Genomic DNA, 13,211 nt, shown 5'->3' on the forward strand with positions numbered 1-13,211 from the left:
CCTGCCCTCCAGGACACCTACACCACCCGATGCTACAGGAAGGCCATAAAGATCATCAAGGACATCAACCACCCGAGCCACTGCCTGTTCACCCCGCTATCATCCAGAAGGCGAGGTCAGTACAGGTGCATCAAAGCTGGAACAGAGAGACTGAAAAACAGCTTCTATCTCAAGGCTATCAGACTGTTAAACTGCCACCACTAACATTGAGTGGCTGCTGCCAACACACTGACACTGACTCAACTCCAGCCACTTTAATAATGGGAATTGAAGGGAAATGATGTAAATATATCACTAGCCACTTTAAACAATGCTACCTTATATAATGTTACTTACCCTACATTATTCATCTCATATGCATACGTATATACTGTACTCTATATCATCGACTGCATCCTTATGTAATACATGTATCACTAGCCACTTTAACTATGCCACTTTGTTTACATACTCATCTCATATGTATATACTGTACTCGATACCATCTACTGTATCTTGCCTATGCTGCTCTGTACCATCACTCATTCATATATCCTTATGTACATATTCTTTATCCCCTTACACTGTGTATAAGACAGTAGTTTTGGAATTGTTAGTTAGATTACTTGTTGGTTATTACTGCATTGTCGGAACTAGAAGCACAAGCATTTCGCTACACTCGCATTAACATCTGCTAACCATGTGTATGTGACAAATAAAATTTGATTTGCTTTTGATACCATCGATCACCACATTCTTTTGGAGAGATTGGAAACCCAAATTGGTCTACACGGACAAGTTCTGGCCTGGTTTAGATCTTATCTGTCGGAAAGATATCAGTTTGTCTCTGTGAATGGTTTGTCCTCTGACAAATCAACTGTAAATTTCGGTGTTCCTCAAGGTTCCGTTTTAGGACCACTATTGTTTTCACTATATATTTTACCTCTTGGGGATGTTATTCGAAAACATAATGTTAACTTTCACTGCTATGCGGATGACACACAGCTGTACATTTCAATGAAACATGGTGAAGCCCCAAAATTGCCCTTGCTAGAAGCATGTGTTTCAGACATAAGGAAGTGGATGGCTGCAAACTTTCTACTTTTAAACTCGGACAAAACAGAGATGCTTGTTCTAGGTCCCAAGAAACAAAGAGATCTTCTGTTGAATCTGACAATTAATCTTAATGGTTGCACAGTCGTCTCAAATAAAACTGTGAAGGACCTCGGTATTACTCTGGACCCTGATCTCTCTTTTGAAGAACATATCAAGACCATTTCAAGGACAGCTTTTTTCCATCTACGTAACATTGCAAAAATCAGAAACTTTCTCTCCAAAAATGATGCAGAAAAATGTATCCATGCTTTTGTCACTTCTAGGTTAGACTACTGCAATGCTCTACTTTCCGGCTACCCGGATAAAGCACTAAATAAACTTCAGTTGGTGGTAAATACGGCTGCTAGAATCCTGACTAGAACCCCCCAAAAAATGTGATCATATTACTCCAGTGCTAGCCTCTCTACACTGGCTTCCTGTCAAAGCAAGGGCTGATTTCAAGGTTTTGCTGCTAACCTACAAAGCATTACATGGGCTTGCTCCTACCTATCTCTCTGATTTGGTCCTGCCGTACATACCTACACGTACGCTACGGTCACAAGACGCAGGCCTCCTAATTGTCCCTAGAATTTCTTAGCAAACAGCTGGAGGCAGGGCTTACTCCTATAGAGCTCCATTTTTATGGAACGGTCTGCCTACCCATGTCAGAGACGCAAACTCGGTCTCAACCTTTAAGTCTTTACTGAAGACTCATCTCTTCAGTGGGTCATATGATTGAGTGTAGTCTGGCCCAGGAGTGGGAAGGTGAACGGAAAGGCTCTGGAGCAACGAACCGCCCTTGCTGTCTCTGCCTGGTCGGTTCCCCTCTTTCCACTGGGATTCTCTGCCTCTAACCCTATTACAGGGGCTGAGTCACTGGCTTACTGGGGCTCTCTCATGCCGTCCCTGGAAGGGGTGCGTCACCTGAGTGGGTTGATTCACTGTTGTGGTCATCCTGTCTGGGTTGGCGCCCCCCCCTTGGGTTGTGCCATGGCGGAGATCTTTGTGGGCTATACTCGGCCTTGTCTCAGGATGGTAAGTTGGTGGTTGAAGATATCCCTCTAGTGGTGTGGGGGCTGTGCTTTGGCAAAGTGGGTGGGGTTATATCCTTCCTGTTTGGCCCTGTCCGGGGGTGTCCTCGGATGGGTCCACAGTGTCTCCTGACCCCTCCTGTCTCAGCCTCCAGTATTTATGCTGCAGTAGTTTATGTGTTATAACAGTTTGTTATATCTGGAGTACTTCTCCTGTCCTATTCGGTGTCCTGTGTGAATCTAAGTGTGCGTTCTCTAATTCTCTCCTTCTCTCTCTCGGAGGACCTGAGCCCTAGGACCATGCCCCAGGATTACCTGACATGATGACTCCTTGCTGTCCCCAGTCCACCTGGCCGTGCTGCTGCTCCAGTTTCAACTGTTCTGCCTTCTTATTATTCGAACATGCTGATCATTTATGAACATTTGAACATCTTGGCCATGTTCTGTTATAATCTCCACCCGGCACAGCCAGAAGAGGACTGGCCACCCCACGTATGCTCTCTCTAATTCTCTCTTTTTTTCTCTCTCTCGGAGGACCTGAGCCCTAGGACCATGCCCCAGGACTACCTGACATGATGACTCCTTGCTGTCCCCAGTCCATCTGACCGTGCTGCTGCTCCAGTTTCAACTGTTCTGCCTTATTATTATACGACCATGCTGGTCATTTATGAACATTTGAACATCTTGGCCATGTTCTGTTATAATCTCCACCCGGCACAGCCAGAAGAGGACTGGCCACCCCACATAGCCTGGTTCCTCTCTAGGTTTCTTCCTAGGTTTTGGCCTTTCTAGGGAGTTTTTCCTAGCCACCGTGCTTCTACACCTGCATTGCTTGTTGTTTAGGGTTTTAGGCTGGGTTTCTGTACAGCACTTTGAGATATCAGCTGATGTACGAAGGGCTACATAAATACATTTGATTTGATTTGATTTGATTTAATAAGAAATGTGTGGAGTGGTTGAAAAACGAGTTTTAATGACTCCAACCTAAGTGTATGTAAACTTCCAACTTCAACTGAACCGCATCTCACATCCCTTGAGCCAATGTTTTGGATGAACTGAACAGCATCTCACATCCCTTGAGCCAATGTTTTGGATGAACTGAACCGCATCTCACATCCCTTGAGCCAATGTTTTGGATGAACTGAACAGCATCTCACATCCCTTGAGCCAATGTTTTGGATGAACTGAACCGCATCTCACATCCCTTGAGCCAATGTTTTGGATGAACTGAACCGCATCTCACATCCCTTGAGCCAATGTTTTGGATTAACTGAACCGCATCTCACATCCCTTGAGCCAATGTTTTGGATGAACTGAACCGCATCTCACATCCCTTGAGCCAATGTTTTGGATGAACTGAACCGCATCTCACATCCCTTGAGCCAATGTTTTGGATGAACTGAACCGCATCTCACATCCCTTGAGACAATGTTTTGGATGAACTGAACCGCATCTCACATCCCTTGAGCTAATGTTTTGGATGAACTGAACTGTAACGTACAACTTCCATCAGTTGAAATAAAGAAGGCATTTCTTTGCCATCAATCAGTTCCCAAAAAAACAAATGGAGAAATAGATATCACCATTATCAAAATGAGTTAACAGAAAGGGCTTCTTCCACTCTTTATGTGCAGGTGATAAATTATGTGATTCTGTAACGTGTGGACGCTGGGGCGCAAGTTCAGGGAGTGAATCATTTAATAAATAAATGAAACATAATACAAAACAAGCTGATGCGTGTGATGATGGTGACAGGTGTGCGCAATAATCAGCAGCCTGGTGACCGAGAGGTCGGAGCACAGGTGACAGGTGCACAAAATGAACGCCACTCATCTCTTCAGTTGGTCCTATGATTGAGTGTTGTCTGGCCATGGGGTGTGAAGGTGAAACAGCAAGGCAACGGAGCGACGAACCGCCCTTGCTGTCTCTGCCTGGCTGGCTCCCCTCTCTCCACTGGGATTCTCTGCCTCTAACCCAGTTATGGGGGATGAGTCACTGGCTTACTCATGCTCTTCCATGCTGTCCCTAGGAGGGGTGCATCACTTGAGTCGGTTGAGTCACAGACATAATCTTCTGGTCTGGTTTTGCACCCCCTCTGGCTTGCGCGGTGGAGGAGATCTTCGTGGGCTATACTCAGCCTTGTCTCAGGGTAGTAAGTTGGGGGTCTGTTGATATCCCTCTAGTTGTGTGGGGGCTGTGCTTTGGCAAAGTGGGTGGGGCTATAGATTGCCTGGTTCGTGATACCACAGTTCTTCCAAGGTTCCTGCCTTTCTAGGGAGTTTTTCCGAGCCACCGTGCTTCTACACCTGCATTGCTTGCTGTTTTAGGTTGTTTCTGTACAGCACTTTGTGGCATCTGATGATGTAAAAAGTGCTTTATAAATACATTTGATTGATCTTAAAGAGATGGTGAGAGATTTTGGCCCATCTTCTACTTCCCCAGTCAGATTAACTCAGACCCATCCATACCACTAAACTAGTGTTAGACCCATCCATACCCCTAAACTAGTGTTAGACCCATCCATACCCCTAAACTAGTGGTGGACCCATCCATACCCCTAAACTAGTGGTGGACCCATCCATATCCCTAAACTAGTGTTGGACCCATCCATATCCCTAAACTAGTGTTGGACCCATCCATATCCCTAAACTAGTGTTGGACCCATCCATACCCCTAAACTAGTGTTAGACCCATCCATACCCCTAAACTAGTGTTAGACCCATCCATATCCCTAAACTAGTGTTGGACCCATCCATACCCCTAAACTAGTGTTAGACCCATCCATACCCCTAAACTAGTGTTAGACCCATCCGTACCCCTAAACTAGTGTTAGACCCATCCGTACCCCTAAACTAGTGTTAGACCCATCCATATCCTTAAACTAGTGGTGAAGACCCATCCATACCCTTAAACTAGTGTTAGACCCATCCATACCCCTAAACTAGTGTTAGACCCATCCATACCCCTAAACTAGTGTTGGACCCATCCATACCCCTAAACTAGTGGTGGACCCATCCATACCCCTAAACTAGTGTTAGACCCATCCATACCCCTAAACTAGTGTTAGACCCATCCGTACCCCTAAACTAGTGTTAGACCCATCCATACCCCTAAACTAGTGTTAGTTAATCCTAGCCCCAACACTCAATTTAAGGAATGATGAGTTGAATCAGGTGTGCTGGTGCAAAGATAAAAACCACCCATTGGGATTGGACAAGATGGCCATGTGACAAGATCATACATTAATTCCACAAGTCATTTTTAAAGACATGCTCCGGGTACTAACAAAGTATTTTGTAAACCTGGTGCTTTAGGATGTGTCCATTCGTAGCTCCTACATGCAGAATTACTGTCTACCCTAAATTAGCCACAAAATCCCCAGTTTCAAAGAAACTGTTTTCTTCAAGCTGTGCCACGTCATTCCCCCTCCCCCCTTTTATCTAATGAGATTGCAGGATGAGCCCAACGGCTCAGTGGACACAGCAGAGATGGAGAGCAATGACTTGGTGCTCCTATCAGCGCGTGATAAAGCAGGTCATTTTCGGGTACAACTTTTAGCCCGTGAGCACTACTTTCAGAACTTTCAGCTTTGAAAAAGTCTACGAAAAGTACCCGATAAAACTAACAAAGCTTTATTGTGATGGTAACAAAGTCAATGGAACGTGGACATGCGGTGATCTGCCACCCCGTCTAAGGAGCGGCTGCCACTGCAATCCTCTTGGCTGCTGCGTTGGCCGTCTTCTGTCCCTTCTTGTTGTGCTTCTTGGCGAATCGCATGTTCTTCATGAACCTGGAGAAGAACAAGGAGACAGTAAGTTACGGAAATATGTCACTTTTCACATGTGAACAATAATGAAAGTGTGTTCCATAAAAGGTATACATCTGAAGGATGTAAGGATTGGTACAGCGTGCAGTAGGATTGGTAGAGCGTGCAGTAGGATTGGTAGAGCGTGCAGTAGGATTGGTACAGCGTGCAGTAGGATTGGTACAGCGTGCAGTAGGATTGGTAGAGCGTGCAGTAGGATTGGTAGAGCGTGCAGTAGGATTGGTAGAGCGTGCAGTAGGATTGGTAGAGCGTGCAGTAGGATTGGTAGAGCGTGCAGTAGGATTGGTAGAGCGTGCAGTAGGATTGGTACAGCGTGCAGTAGGATCAACCTCCTTCGCTAAACATCTCACCCATACCACCAGCAGATTTCAACCATTCATTAAAAAAATGACCTCACAGGATTATCTGAATTTCAGACTAACCCCTTATTCTAAACAGACATAACTATTTCCCAGAAGTATTTTGACTCCAACTAAATGAATATCTACCAGAGTTTCACATAACTGGGAATACAGAATATGTATCTGTTGGTCACAGATAGCAACAGCAATAAAGGTAGAGACGTGGATCAGAAAACCAGTCAGTATCTGATGTGAACACCATTTGCCTCATGCAGCGTAACACATCTCCTTCACATAGAGTTGATCAGGCTGGTGATTGTTAGAATGTTGTCCCACTCCTCAATGTGAAGTTACTGGATATTGGTGGGAACTGGAACACGCTGCCGTACACATGGGTGACATGTCTGGTGAGTATGCAGGCCATGGAAGAACTGGGACATTATCAGCTACTAGGAATTGTGTACAGATCCTTGTGACATGGGGCCGTGCATTATCATGCTGAAACATGAGGTGATGGTGGGTGGATGAATGGCACCACAATGGGCCTCAGGATCTCATCACGGTATCTCTGTGCATTCAAATTACCATCAATAAAATGCAATCGCGTTAGTTGTCTGTAGCTTATACCGGCCCATACCAATAACCCCACCACCACCATGAGGCTCTCTGTTCACAACGTTAACATCAGCAACCTGCTCTCACACACACACACACACAACACCACACACGCTGTCTGCCATCTGCCCGGGACGGTTGAAACCGGGATTCATCCGTGAAGAGTATCAAATCAAATCAAATTTATTTATATAGCCCTTCGTACATCAGCTGATATCTCAAAGTGCTGTACAGAAACCCAGCCTAAAACCCCAAACAGCAAGCAATGCAGGTGTAGAAGCACAGAGTACACTTCTCCAGCGTGCCAGTGGCCATTGAAGGTGAACACTGAAGTCGGTTACAACACCAAACTGCAGTCAGGTTAAGACCCTGGTGAGGACGACGAGCACACAGATGAGCTTCCCTGAGACGGTTTCTGACAGTTTGTGCTAAAAGTCTTCAGTTGTGCAGAAATTATTTGGTTGTGCAAACCCATAGCTTCACCAGCTGTCCAGGTGGCTGGTCTCAGACCATTTCACAGGTGAAGAAGCCGGTTGTGGAGGTCCTGGGCTGGCATGTTGTGGTCTGTGGAGGTCCTGGGCTGGCATGATGTGGTCTGTGGAGGTCCTGGGCTGGCATGTTGTGGTCTGTGGAGGTCCTGGGCTGGCATGATGTGGTCTGTGGAGGTCCTGGGCTGGCATGATGTGGTCTGTGGAGGTCCTGGGCTGGCATGAATTGGTCTGTGGTTGTGAGGCCGGTTGGACGCACTGCCAAATTCTCCAAAACGATGCATATATGGAAGAGAAAATTAACATTATCTGCCAACAGCTCTGATGGACATGACACACCTGTCAGGTGGATGGATTATCAAAAGGAGAAATAATCACGAACAAGGATGTAAATACATTTGCGTACAATTTGAGAGAGATAAGCTGTGTGTGTGAAAGGAACATTTCTGGGATCTTTTATTTCAGCTCATGAAACATGGGACCAATACTTTGTTGCCTTTATATTTTTGTTCAGTGTATTTGTTATATAGACACTACAGGTCAAAAGTTAAGACACGCCTCCTCATTACAGGGTTCTTTACATTTTTACATTTTTTTGAGACATCAAAACTATGAAATAACACATGGAACTATGTAGTAACCTAAAAAGTGTTACATTTATTTTATATGAGATTGTTCAAAGTTGCCAGCCTTTGTCTTGATAACAGCTTTTTTTCACTGGAATGCATTTCAATTAACAGGTGTGCTTTGTTAAAAGTTAATTTGTGGAATTTCCTTAATGCATTTGAGCCAATCAGTTGTATTGTGACAAGGTAGGGCTGGTATACAGAAGATAGCCCTGTTTGGTAAAATACCAAGTCCATATTATGGCAAGAACAGCTCAAATAAGCAGAGAAACAACAGTCCATCATTACTTTAAGACATTAAGGTCAGTCAACTTGGAAAATGTCAAGAACTTTGAAAGTTTCTTCAAGTGCAGTTGCAAAAACCATGAAACGTTATGATGAAACTGGCTCTCATGAGGACCGCCACAGGAAAGGAAGACCCAGAGTTACCTCTGCTGCAGAGGGTAAGTTCATTAGAGTTACCAGCCTCAGAAACTGCAGCCCAAATAAATGCTTCACAGAGTTCCAAGTAACAGACATCAACATCAACTGTTCAGAGGAGAATCAGGACTTCATGGTCGAATTGCTGCAAAGAAACCACTACTAAAGGACACCAATAATAAGAAGAGACTTGCTTGGGCCAAGAAACACAAGCAATGGACATTAGACAGGTGGAAATCTGTCCTTTGGTCTGATGACTAGAAATGGGAGATTTTTGGTTCCAACCACCATGTCTTTGTGAGACACAGAGTAGGTGAACGGATGATCTCCGCATGTGTGGTTCCCACCGTGACGCATTGAGGTGTGATGGTGTGGGGGTGCTTTGCTGGCGACACTGTAGGGGATTTATTTAGAATTCAAGTCACACTTAACCAGCATGGATTCCACAGCATTCTGCAGAGATACGCCATCCCATCTGGTTTACACTTAGTGGGACAATCAGTTGTTGTTCAACAGGAAAATGACCCAACACACTTCCAGGCTGTGTAAGGGCAATTTGACCAAGGAGAGTGATGGAGTGCTGCATCAGATGACCTGGCCTCCACAATCACCCGACCTCAACCAAATTGAGATGGTTTTGGATGACTTGGACCGCAGACTGAAGGAAAAGCAGCCAACAGGTGCTCAGCATATGTGGGAACTCCTTCAAGACTGTTAAAATCATTCCAGGTGAAGCTGGTTGAGAGGATGCCAAGAGTGTGCAAAGCTGTCATCAAAGCAAAGGGTGGCTACTTTGAAGAATATCAAATATATTTAGATTTGTTTAACACTTTTTTGGTTACTACATGATTCCATATGTTATTTCATAGTTTTGATGCCTTCACTATTATTCTACAATATAGAACATAGTAAAAATACATTAGTCCACATAATATCCTGTTTTAAATATAAAAAAATATATAAAATCACAAGTAGTAAGCACGAAAACAGGAAAGTGGCTCCTACAAATGGAAATTGTGCAATGCATGGTTTAGCCCCCCAGTCATGACCCAAAGGGCTCTGGGAAGATGTAGGAATATACAGAACGCCGTCCTCACCAGCCCGAGGGCCGGGGGGACAAAGCTTGCTCTCCGACGCCGTGGAAAGGGACTGTACGTCACAGCACTGAAGTGCTACGCTCCCATATACCACAAGGACAGAGCCATGGGAGCAACCTCACAAGATGTCCACGTCACAATTTACAACCCCTTCATTTTGATACGTGCATATTATTATTTGAGGTGACCACATCTGATGTCCTAATCACCATCGACTGATGGATCAGCCAGCAGATCAATGTGTCCAGCCACTCTGCCCCGAGATGTTAGAAAATACCGATATGATTCTTTATACTGTGAATCGTTCAGTGGGGTCTTTAATACATCCTTGACATTATATCCAGAAAGTCTTTCGTAACCTCATCGGATAATAAGCGTCGACCTCTTGACAGAACGGTGAGGGTTTCTCGCAAAAAACTTGAGGATTTAAAATGTTGTGGTCGTCGTCTTACATTTTGTTTATGCAGGTCGCAAATAACTAAATTAGCATGACAAGTTGTATTAAATGTAAAAGGCTTTGGAAAAATAATAATAATAATTGCATACGCTCAGTTGACATTTCAGAGATACACGTGTTTTTGTGAGAAGTCTTCGACAAGGAACAGGAACTTGTCATTAATATGAAAAGCATACACTAAAATATGAAAATACCATCTCTATACCGTCGTCTAGAATTGAGAAGATGAAGAAGTCAACGGTAAGCCTGTCAGTTGGCCTTCTCACACAGCACCCAGCCTAACTGACACAGTGCTCGTTTTCTGATTTTAGACCATTTTTGTTCTCTGGCCTCCATTGAATTAGTCACCCTAATGTTGACCATCCTACAAGGGTAAAAACTCCAGTAGGTTTCGAATGAATTATGATACGAGACATGAGGTTTGGACCGTTGCTTTTCTGAAGAGGATTATCTACACAGTTAAAATATTATTTTACCTATTGATCAAAATATGCATTTTTGATTGGACACCTTACAATTACCTACCCCTTTCATGGACTCGTATCGGTCTGGTCTGGGCTTCTTGATCCCATTCCTGTGGGCCTTACGGGCTGTAGACAGAGAGGAAAGAGACTGGTACTCAACCAGTTTGGGAACCGTTTTGAACAGGGCATCATTAGTTGGCTCATCATCATCATCGTCACTCAGCGGTAACCTGGTGTAGTTAACTAGCCCATCGTCGTCACTCAGCGGTAACCTGGTGTAGTTAACTAGCCCATCGTCACTCAGCGGTAACCTGGTGTAGTTAACTAGCAGGGTAGTTTCACAGCGGTAACCTGGTGTAGTTAACTAGCAGGGTAGTTTCACAGCGGTAACCTGGTGTAGTTAACTAGCAGGGTAGTTTCACAGCGGTAACCTGGTGTAGTTAACTAGCAGGGTAGTTTCACAGCGGTAACCTGGTGTAGTTAACTAGCAGGGTAGTTTCACAGCGGTAACCTGGTGTAGTTAACTAGCTGGGTAGTTTCACAGCGGTAACCTGGTGTAGTTAACTAGCAGGGTAGTTTCACAGCGGTAACCTGGTGTAGTTAACTAGCTGGGTAGTTTCACAGCGGTAACCTGGTGTAGTTAACTAGCTGGGTAGTTTCACAGCGGTAACCTGGTGTAGTTAACTAGCTGGGTAGTTTCACAGCGGTAACCTGGTGTAGTTAACTAGCAGGGTAGTTTCACAGCTAATGTTACCAATTAATTTCTACTTACACTGGTTGTGGGTAGTGTGATTCTTTGACTTGGCCATTTCTGTTCTGTGGAGCTGTTGACAAAAGAAAAATGTGGAATTAAAGTAACTTTTGTACACTGGAAAGATCCACCCTGCAACTCTCACGTTTCCTTACTAAATGCCCCCTTTATAGCGCTGTAGTTAACGGGTAAGATACCGGTAGACAGTAGTTAGTTAGTTAGCATGTTTCTAACAAGCCAGAGATCCGAGATGCGTCTGCAATGACATGAACACCGACATTATTCGCCTTTTAGGAGGTGAATGTTTGAGATAAAAAGTAAAACCAGAACTGTCGTTTTCAACAGTGGACTACTTCAGGTTGGTGACATGCAGGCGGAATGAAACCCTGTGAGACGACTGTGGTTGTAGGTGATATTTTACAGTACATGTTCACGTTGTATATGAATCTAAAACATAGATAGGAGGATTGATGCAGATTATATGTTGGACTCGGGAGTACAATGAGTTACCTGCCAGACATACAGACGACAACAGGAAGAGGAAGAAATGACGCAAAGTCAAGGAAATATGAACCACAGAGTTTCTAAACCCAGAGGCGCAACATCGCAACACTTCCGAGAACAGTTATGAAGCAGACCAAACCGACCATGCCGGGGTTTGGGGACATAAAATTCTTCCTTTAGTTGTTCATTTTCTTGAAATCTAAAGCAATAACCTATATTCTAGCCGATGTCTTAAGTAGTTAACCATGTTATTACTCCAACCTTATGAAAGTAACAAACTAGCACATTTTAATTTTTGTTAAAAAAATTCCACGTGCGCAGTTCGGCGCGGGAAGAACGTTAGACCAGATGATGTTTTTCTGCGCATGAGCATAGCAACGTCACCATGACGTCAGGGATTTCTATTGGAGAAGCAGTTTTAGCGTGTCATCATACATTACTCTCTTTGTGTGAACCATCGATTCAAACGAGCGTAGACAGGGAAAAACCAGAAGACGTTTTAAAGACAATACGTCCCCCTAGTGCAGCGTAGGACACATTACACAATCTAATTTTCCGAACAGCAAGTGTCACTGTTAAATAAAGGGGATTTTCACGAATATAACAAGACCAGTACGGATAGGTCTGTGAGAGGAGCACGTTGTGAATTATTAATTATCGTTATCTGCCAGACCTGACCTCAAAACATGCAGGGTTTAATTTATGCATGGTAAAACACATTAAACAGGGTAGCTAGTATATGTCTGCTAACCATCTAGACTGGCATCTCAGGTCTGATCAATTTGCTGTTATTTTTAATGACATTTTTTTTTGTTCTTTCAAAAACAAGAACATTTCTAAATGACCCCAAACTGTTGAACAGTAGTGTACTTTTTACTCCATCCATTTTTCCCTGACACCCAAAAGTAGTCGTTACATTTTGAATGCTTAGCAGGACAGGAAAATGGTAAAATTTACATAATTATCAAGAGAACATCCCTGGTCATCTCTACTGCCTCTGATCTGGCAGACTCTGTGTGTAAATTATGTCTGAGTGTTGGTATGCCACAGGAAATCTGTAAATAACAACAAAACATTTGGTTTGCTTAACATAAGGAATGTGAAATTATTCATACTTCTAATTTTTATACTTAAATATATTTTAGAAATTACATTTACTTTTGACACTGAAGTATATTTAAAACCAAATACTTTTAGACTTTTACTCAAGTAGTATTTTACTGTGTGACTTTCACTTTACTTGAGTCATTTACTATTAAGGTATCTTTACTTTTACTACAGTATGGGATTTTAGTACTTTTTCTACCACTGCTCACAGGCCCAACACACTTTAATACTCCAACAAACACTCACTGTATCGTATCCCTGTCTCCTTCCCCCTATACATATCTACCTCCATCACTCCAGTATCCCTGTCTCCTTCCCCCTATACATATCTACCTCCATCACTCCAGTATCCCTGTCTCCTTCCCCCTATACATATCTACCTCCATCACTCCAGTATCCCTGTCTCCTTC

The 13,211-nt window shown here is 43.7% G+C and overlaps 1 protein-coding gene and 1 non-coding gene across 2 annotated transcripts; both read right to left on the reverse strand.

The window, feature by feature from the left end:
• Positions 1 to 5,527: 5,527 nt before the first annotated feature.
• LOC112235931 (60S ribosomal protein L29-like) lies at positions 5,528 to 11,312 on the reverse strand. Its single transcript, XM_042304850.1, has 3 exons — positions 11,212 to 11,312; positions 10,460 to 10,565; positions 5,528 to 5,895 (listed from the first exon to the last, which is right to left on the reverse strand). Exons 1-3 carry the CDS (start codon positions 11,246 to 11,248, stop codon positions 5,796 to 5,798), a joined length of 243 nt encoding a protein of 80 aa, XP_042160784.1. The 5' UTR covers positions 11,249 to 11,312; the 3' UTR covers positions 5,528 to 5,795.
• Positions 9,434 to 9,656, reverse strand: LOC112235938. The gene has a single exon (XR_002951142.1). It is a non-coding gene; the product is annotated as a small nucleolar RNA SNORA73 family (small nucleolar RNA).
• Positions 11,313 to 13,211: the final 1,899 nt, after the last annotated feature.

Source organism: Oncorhynchus tshawytscha, linkage group LG02 (genome assembly GCF_018296145.1).
Source record: "Oncorhynchus tshawytscha isolate Ot180627B linkage group LG02, Otsh_v2.0, whole genome shotgun sequence".
NCBI lineage: Eukaryota > Metazoa > Chordata > Actinopteri > Salmoniformes > Salmonidae > Oncorhynchus > Oncorhynchus tshawytscha.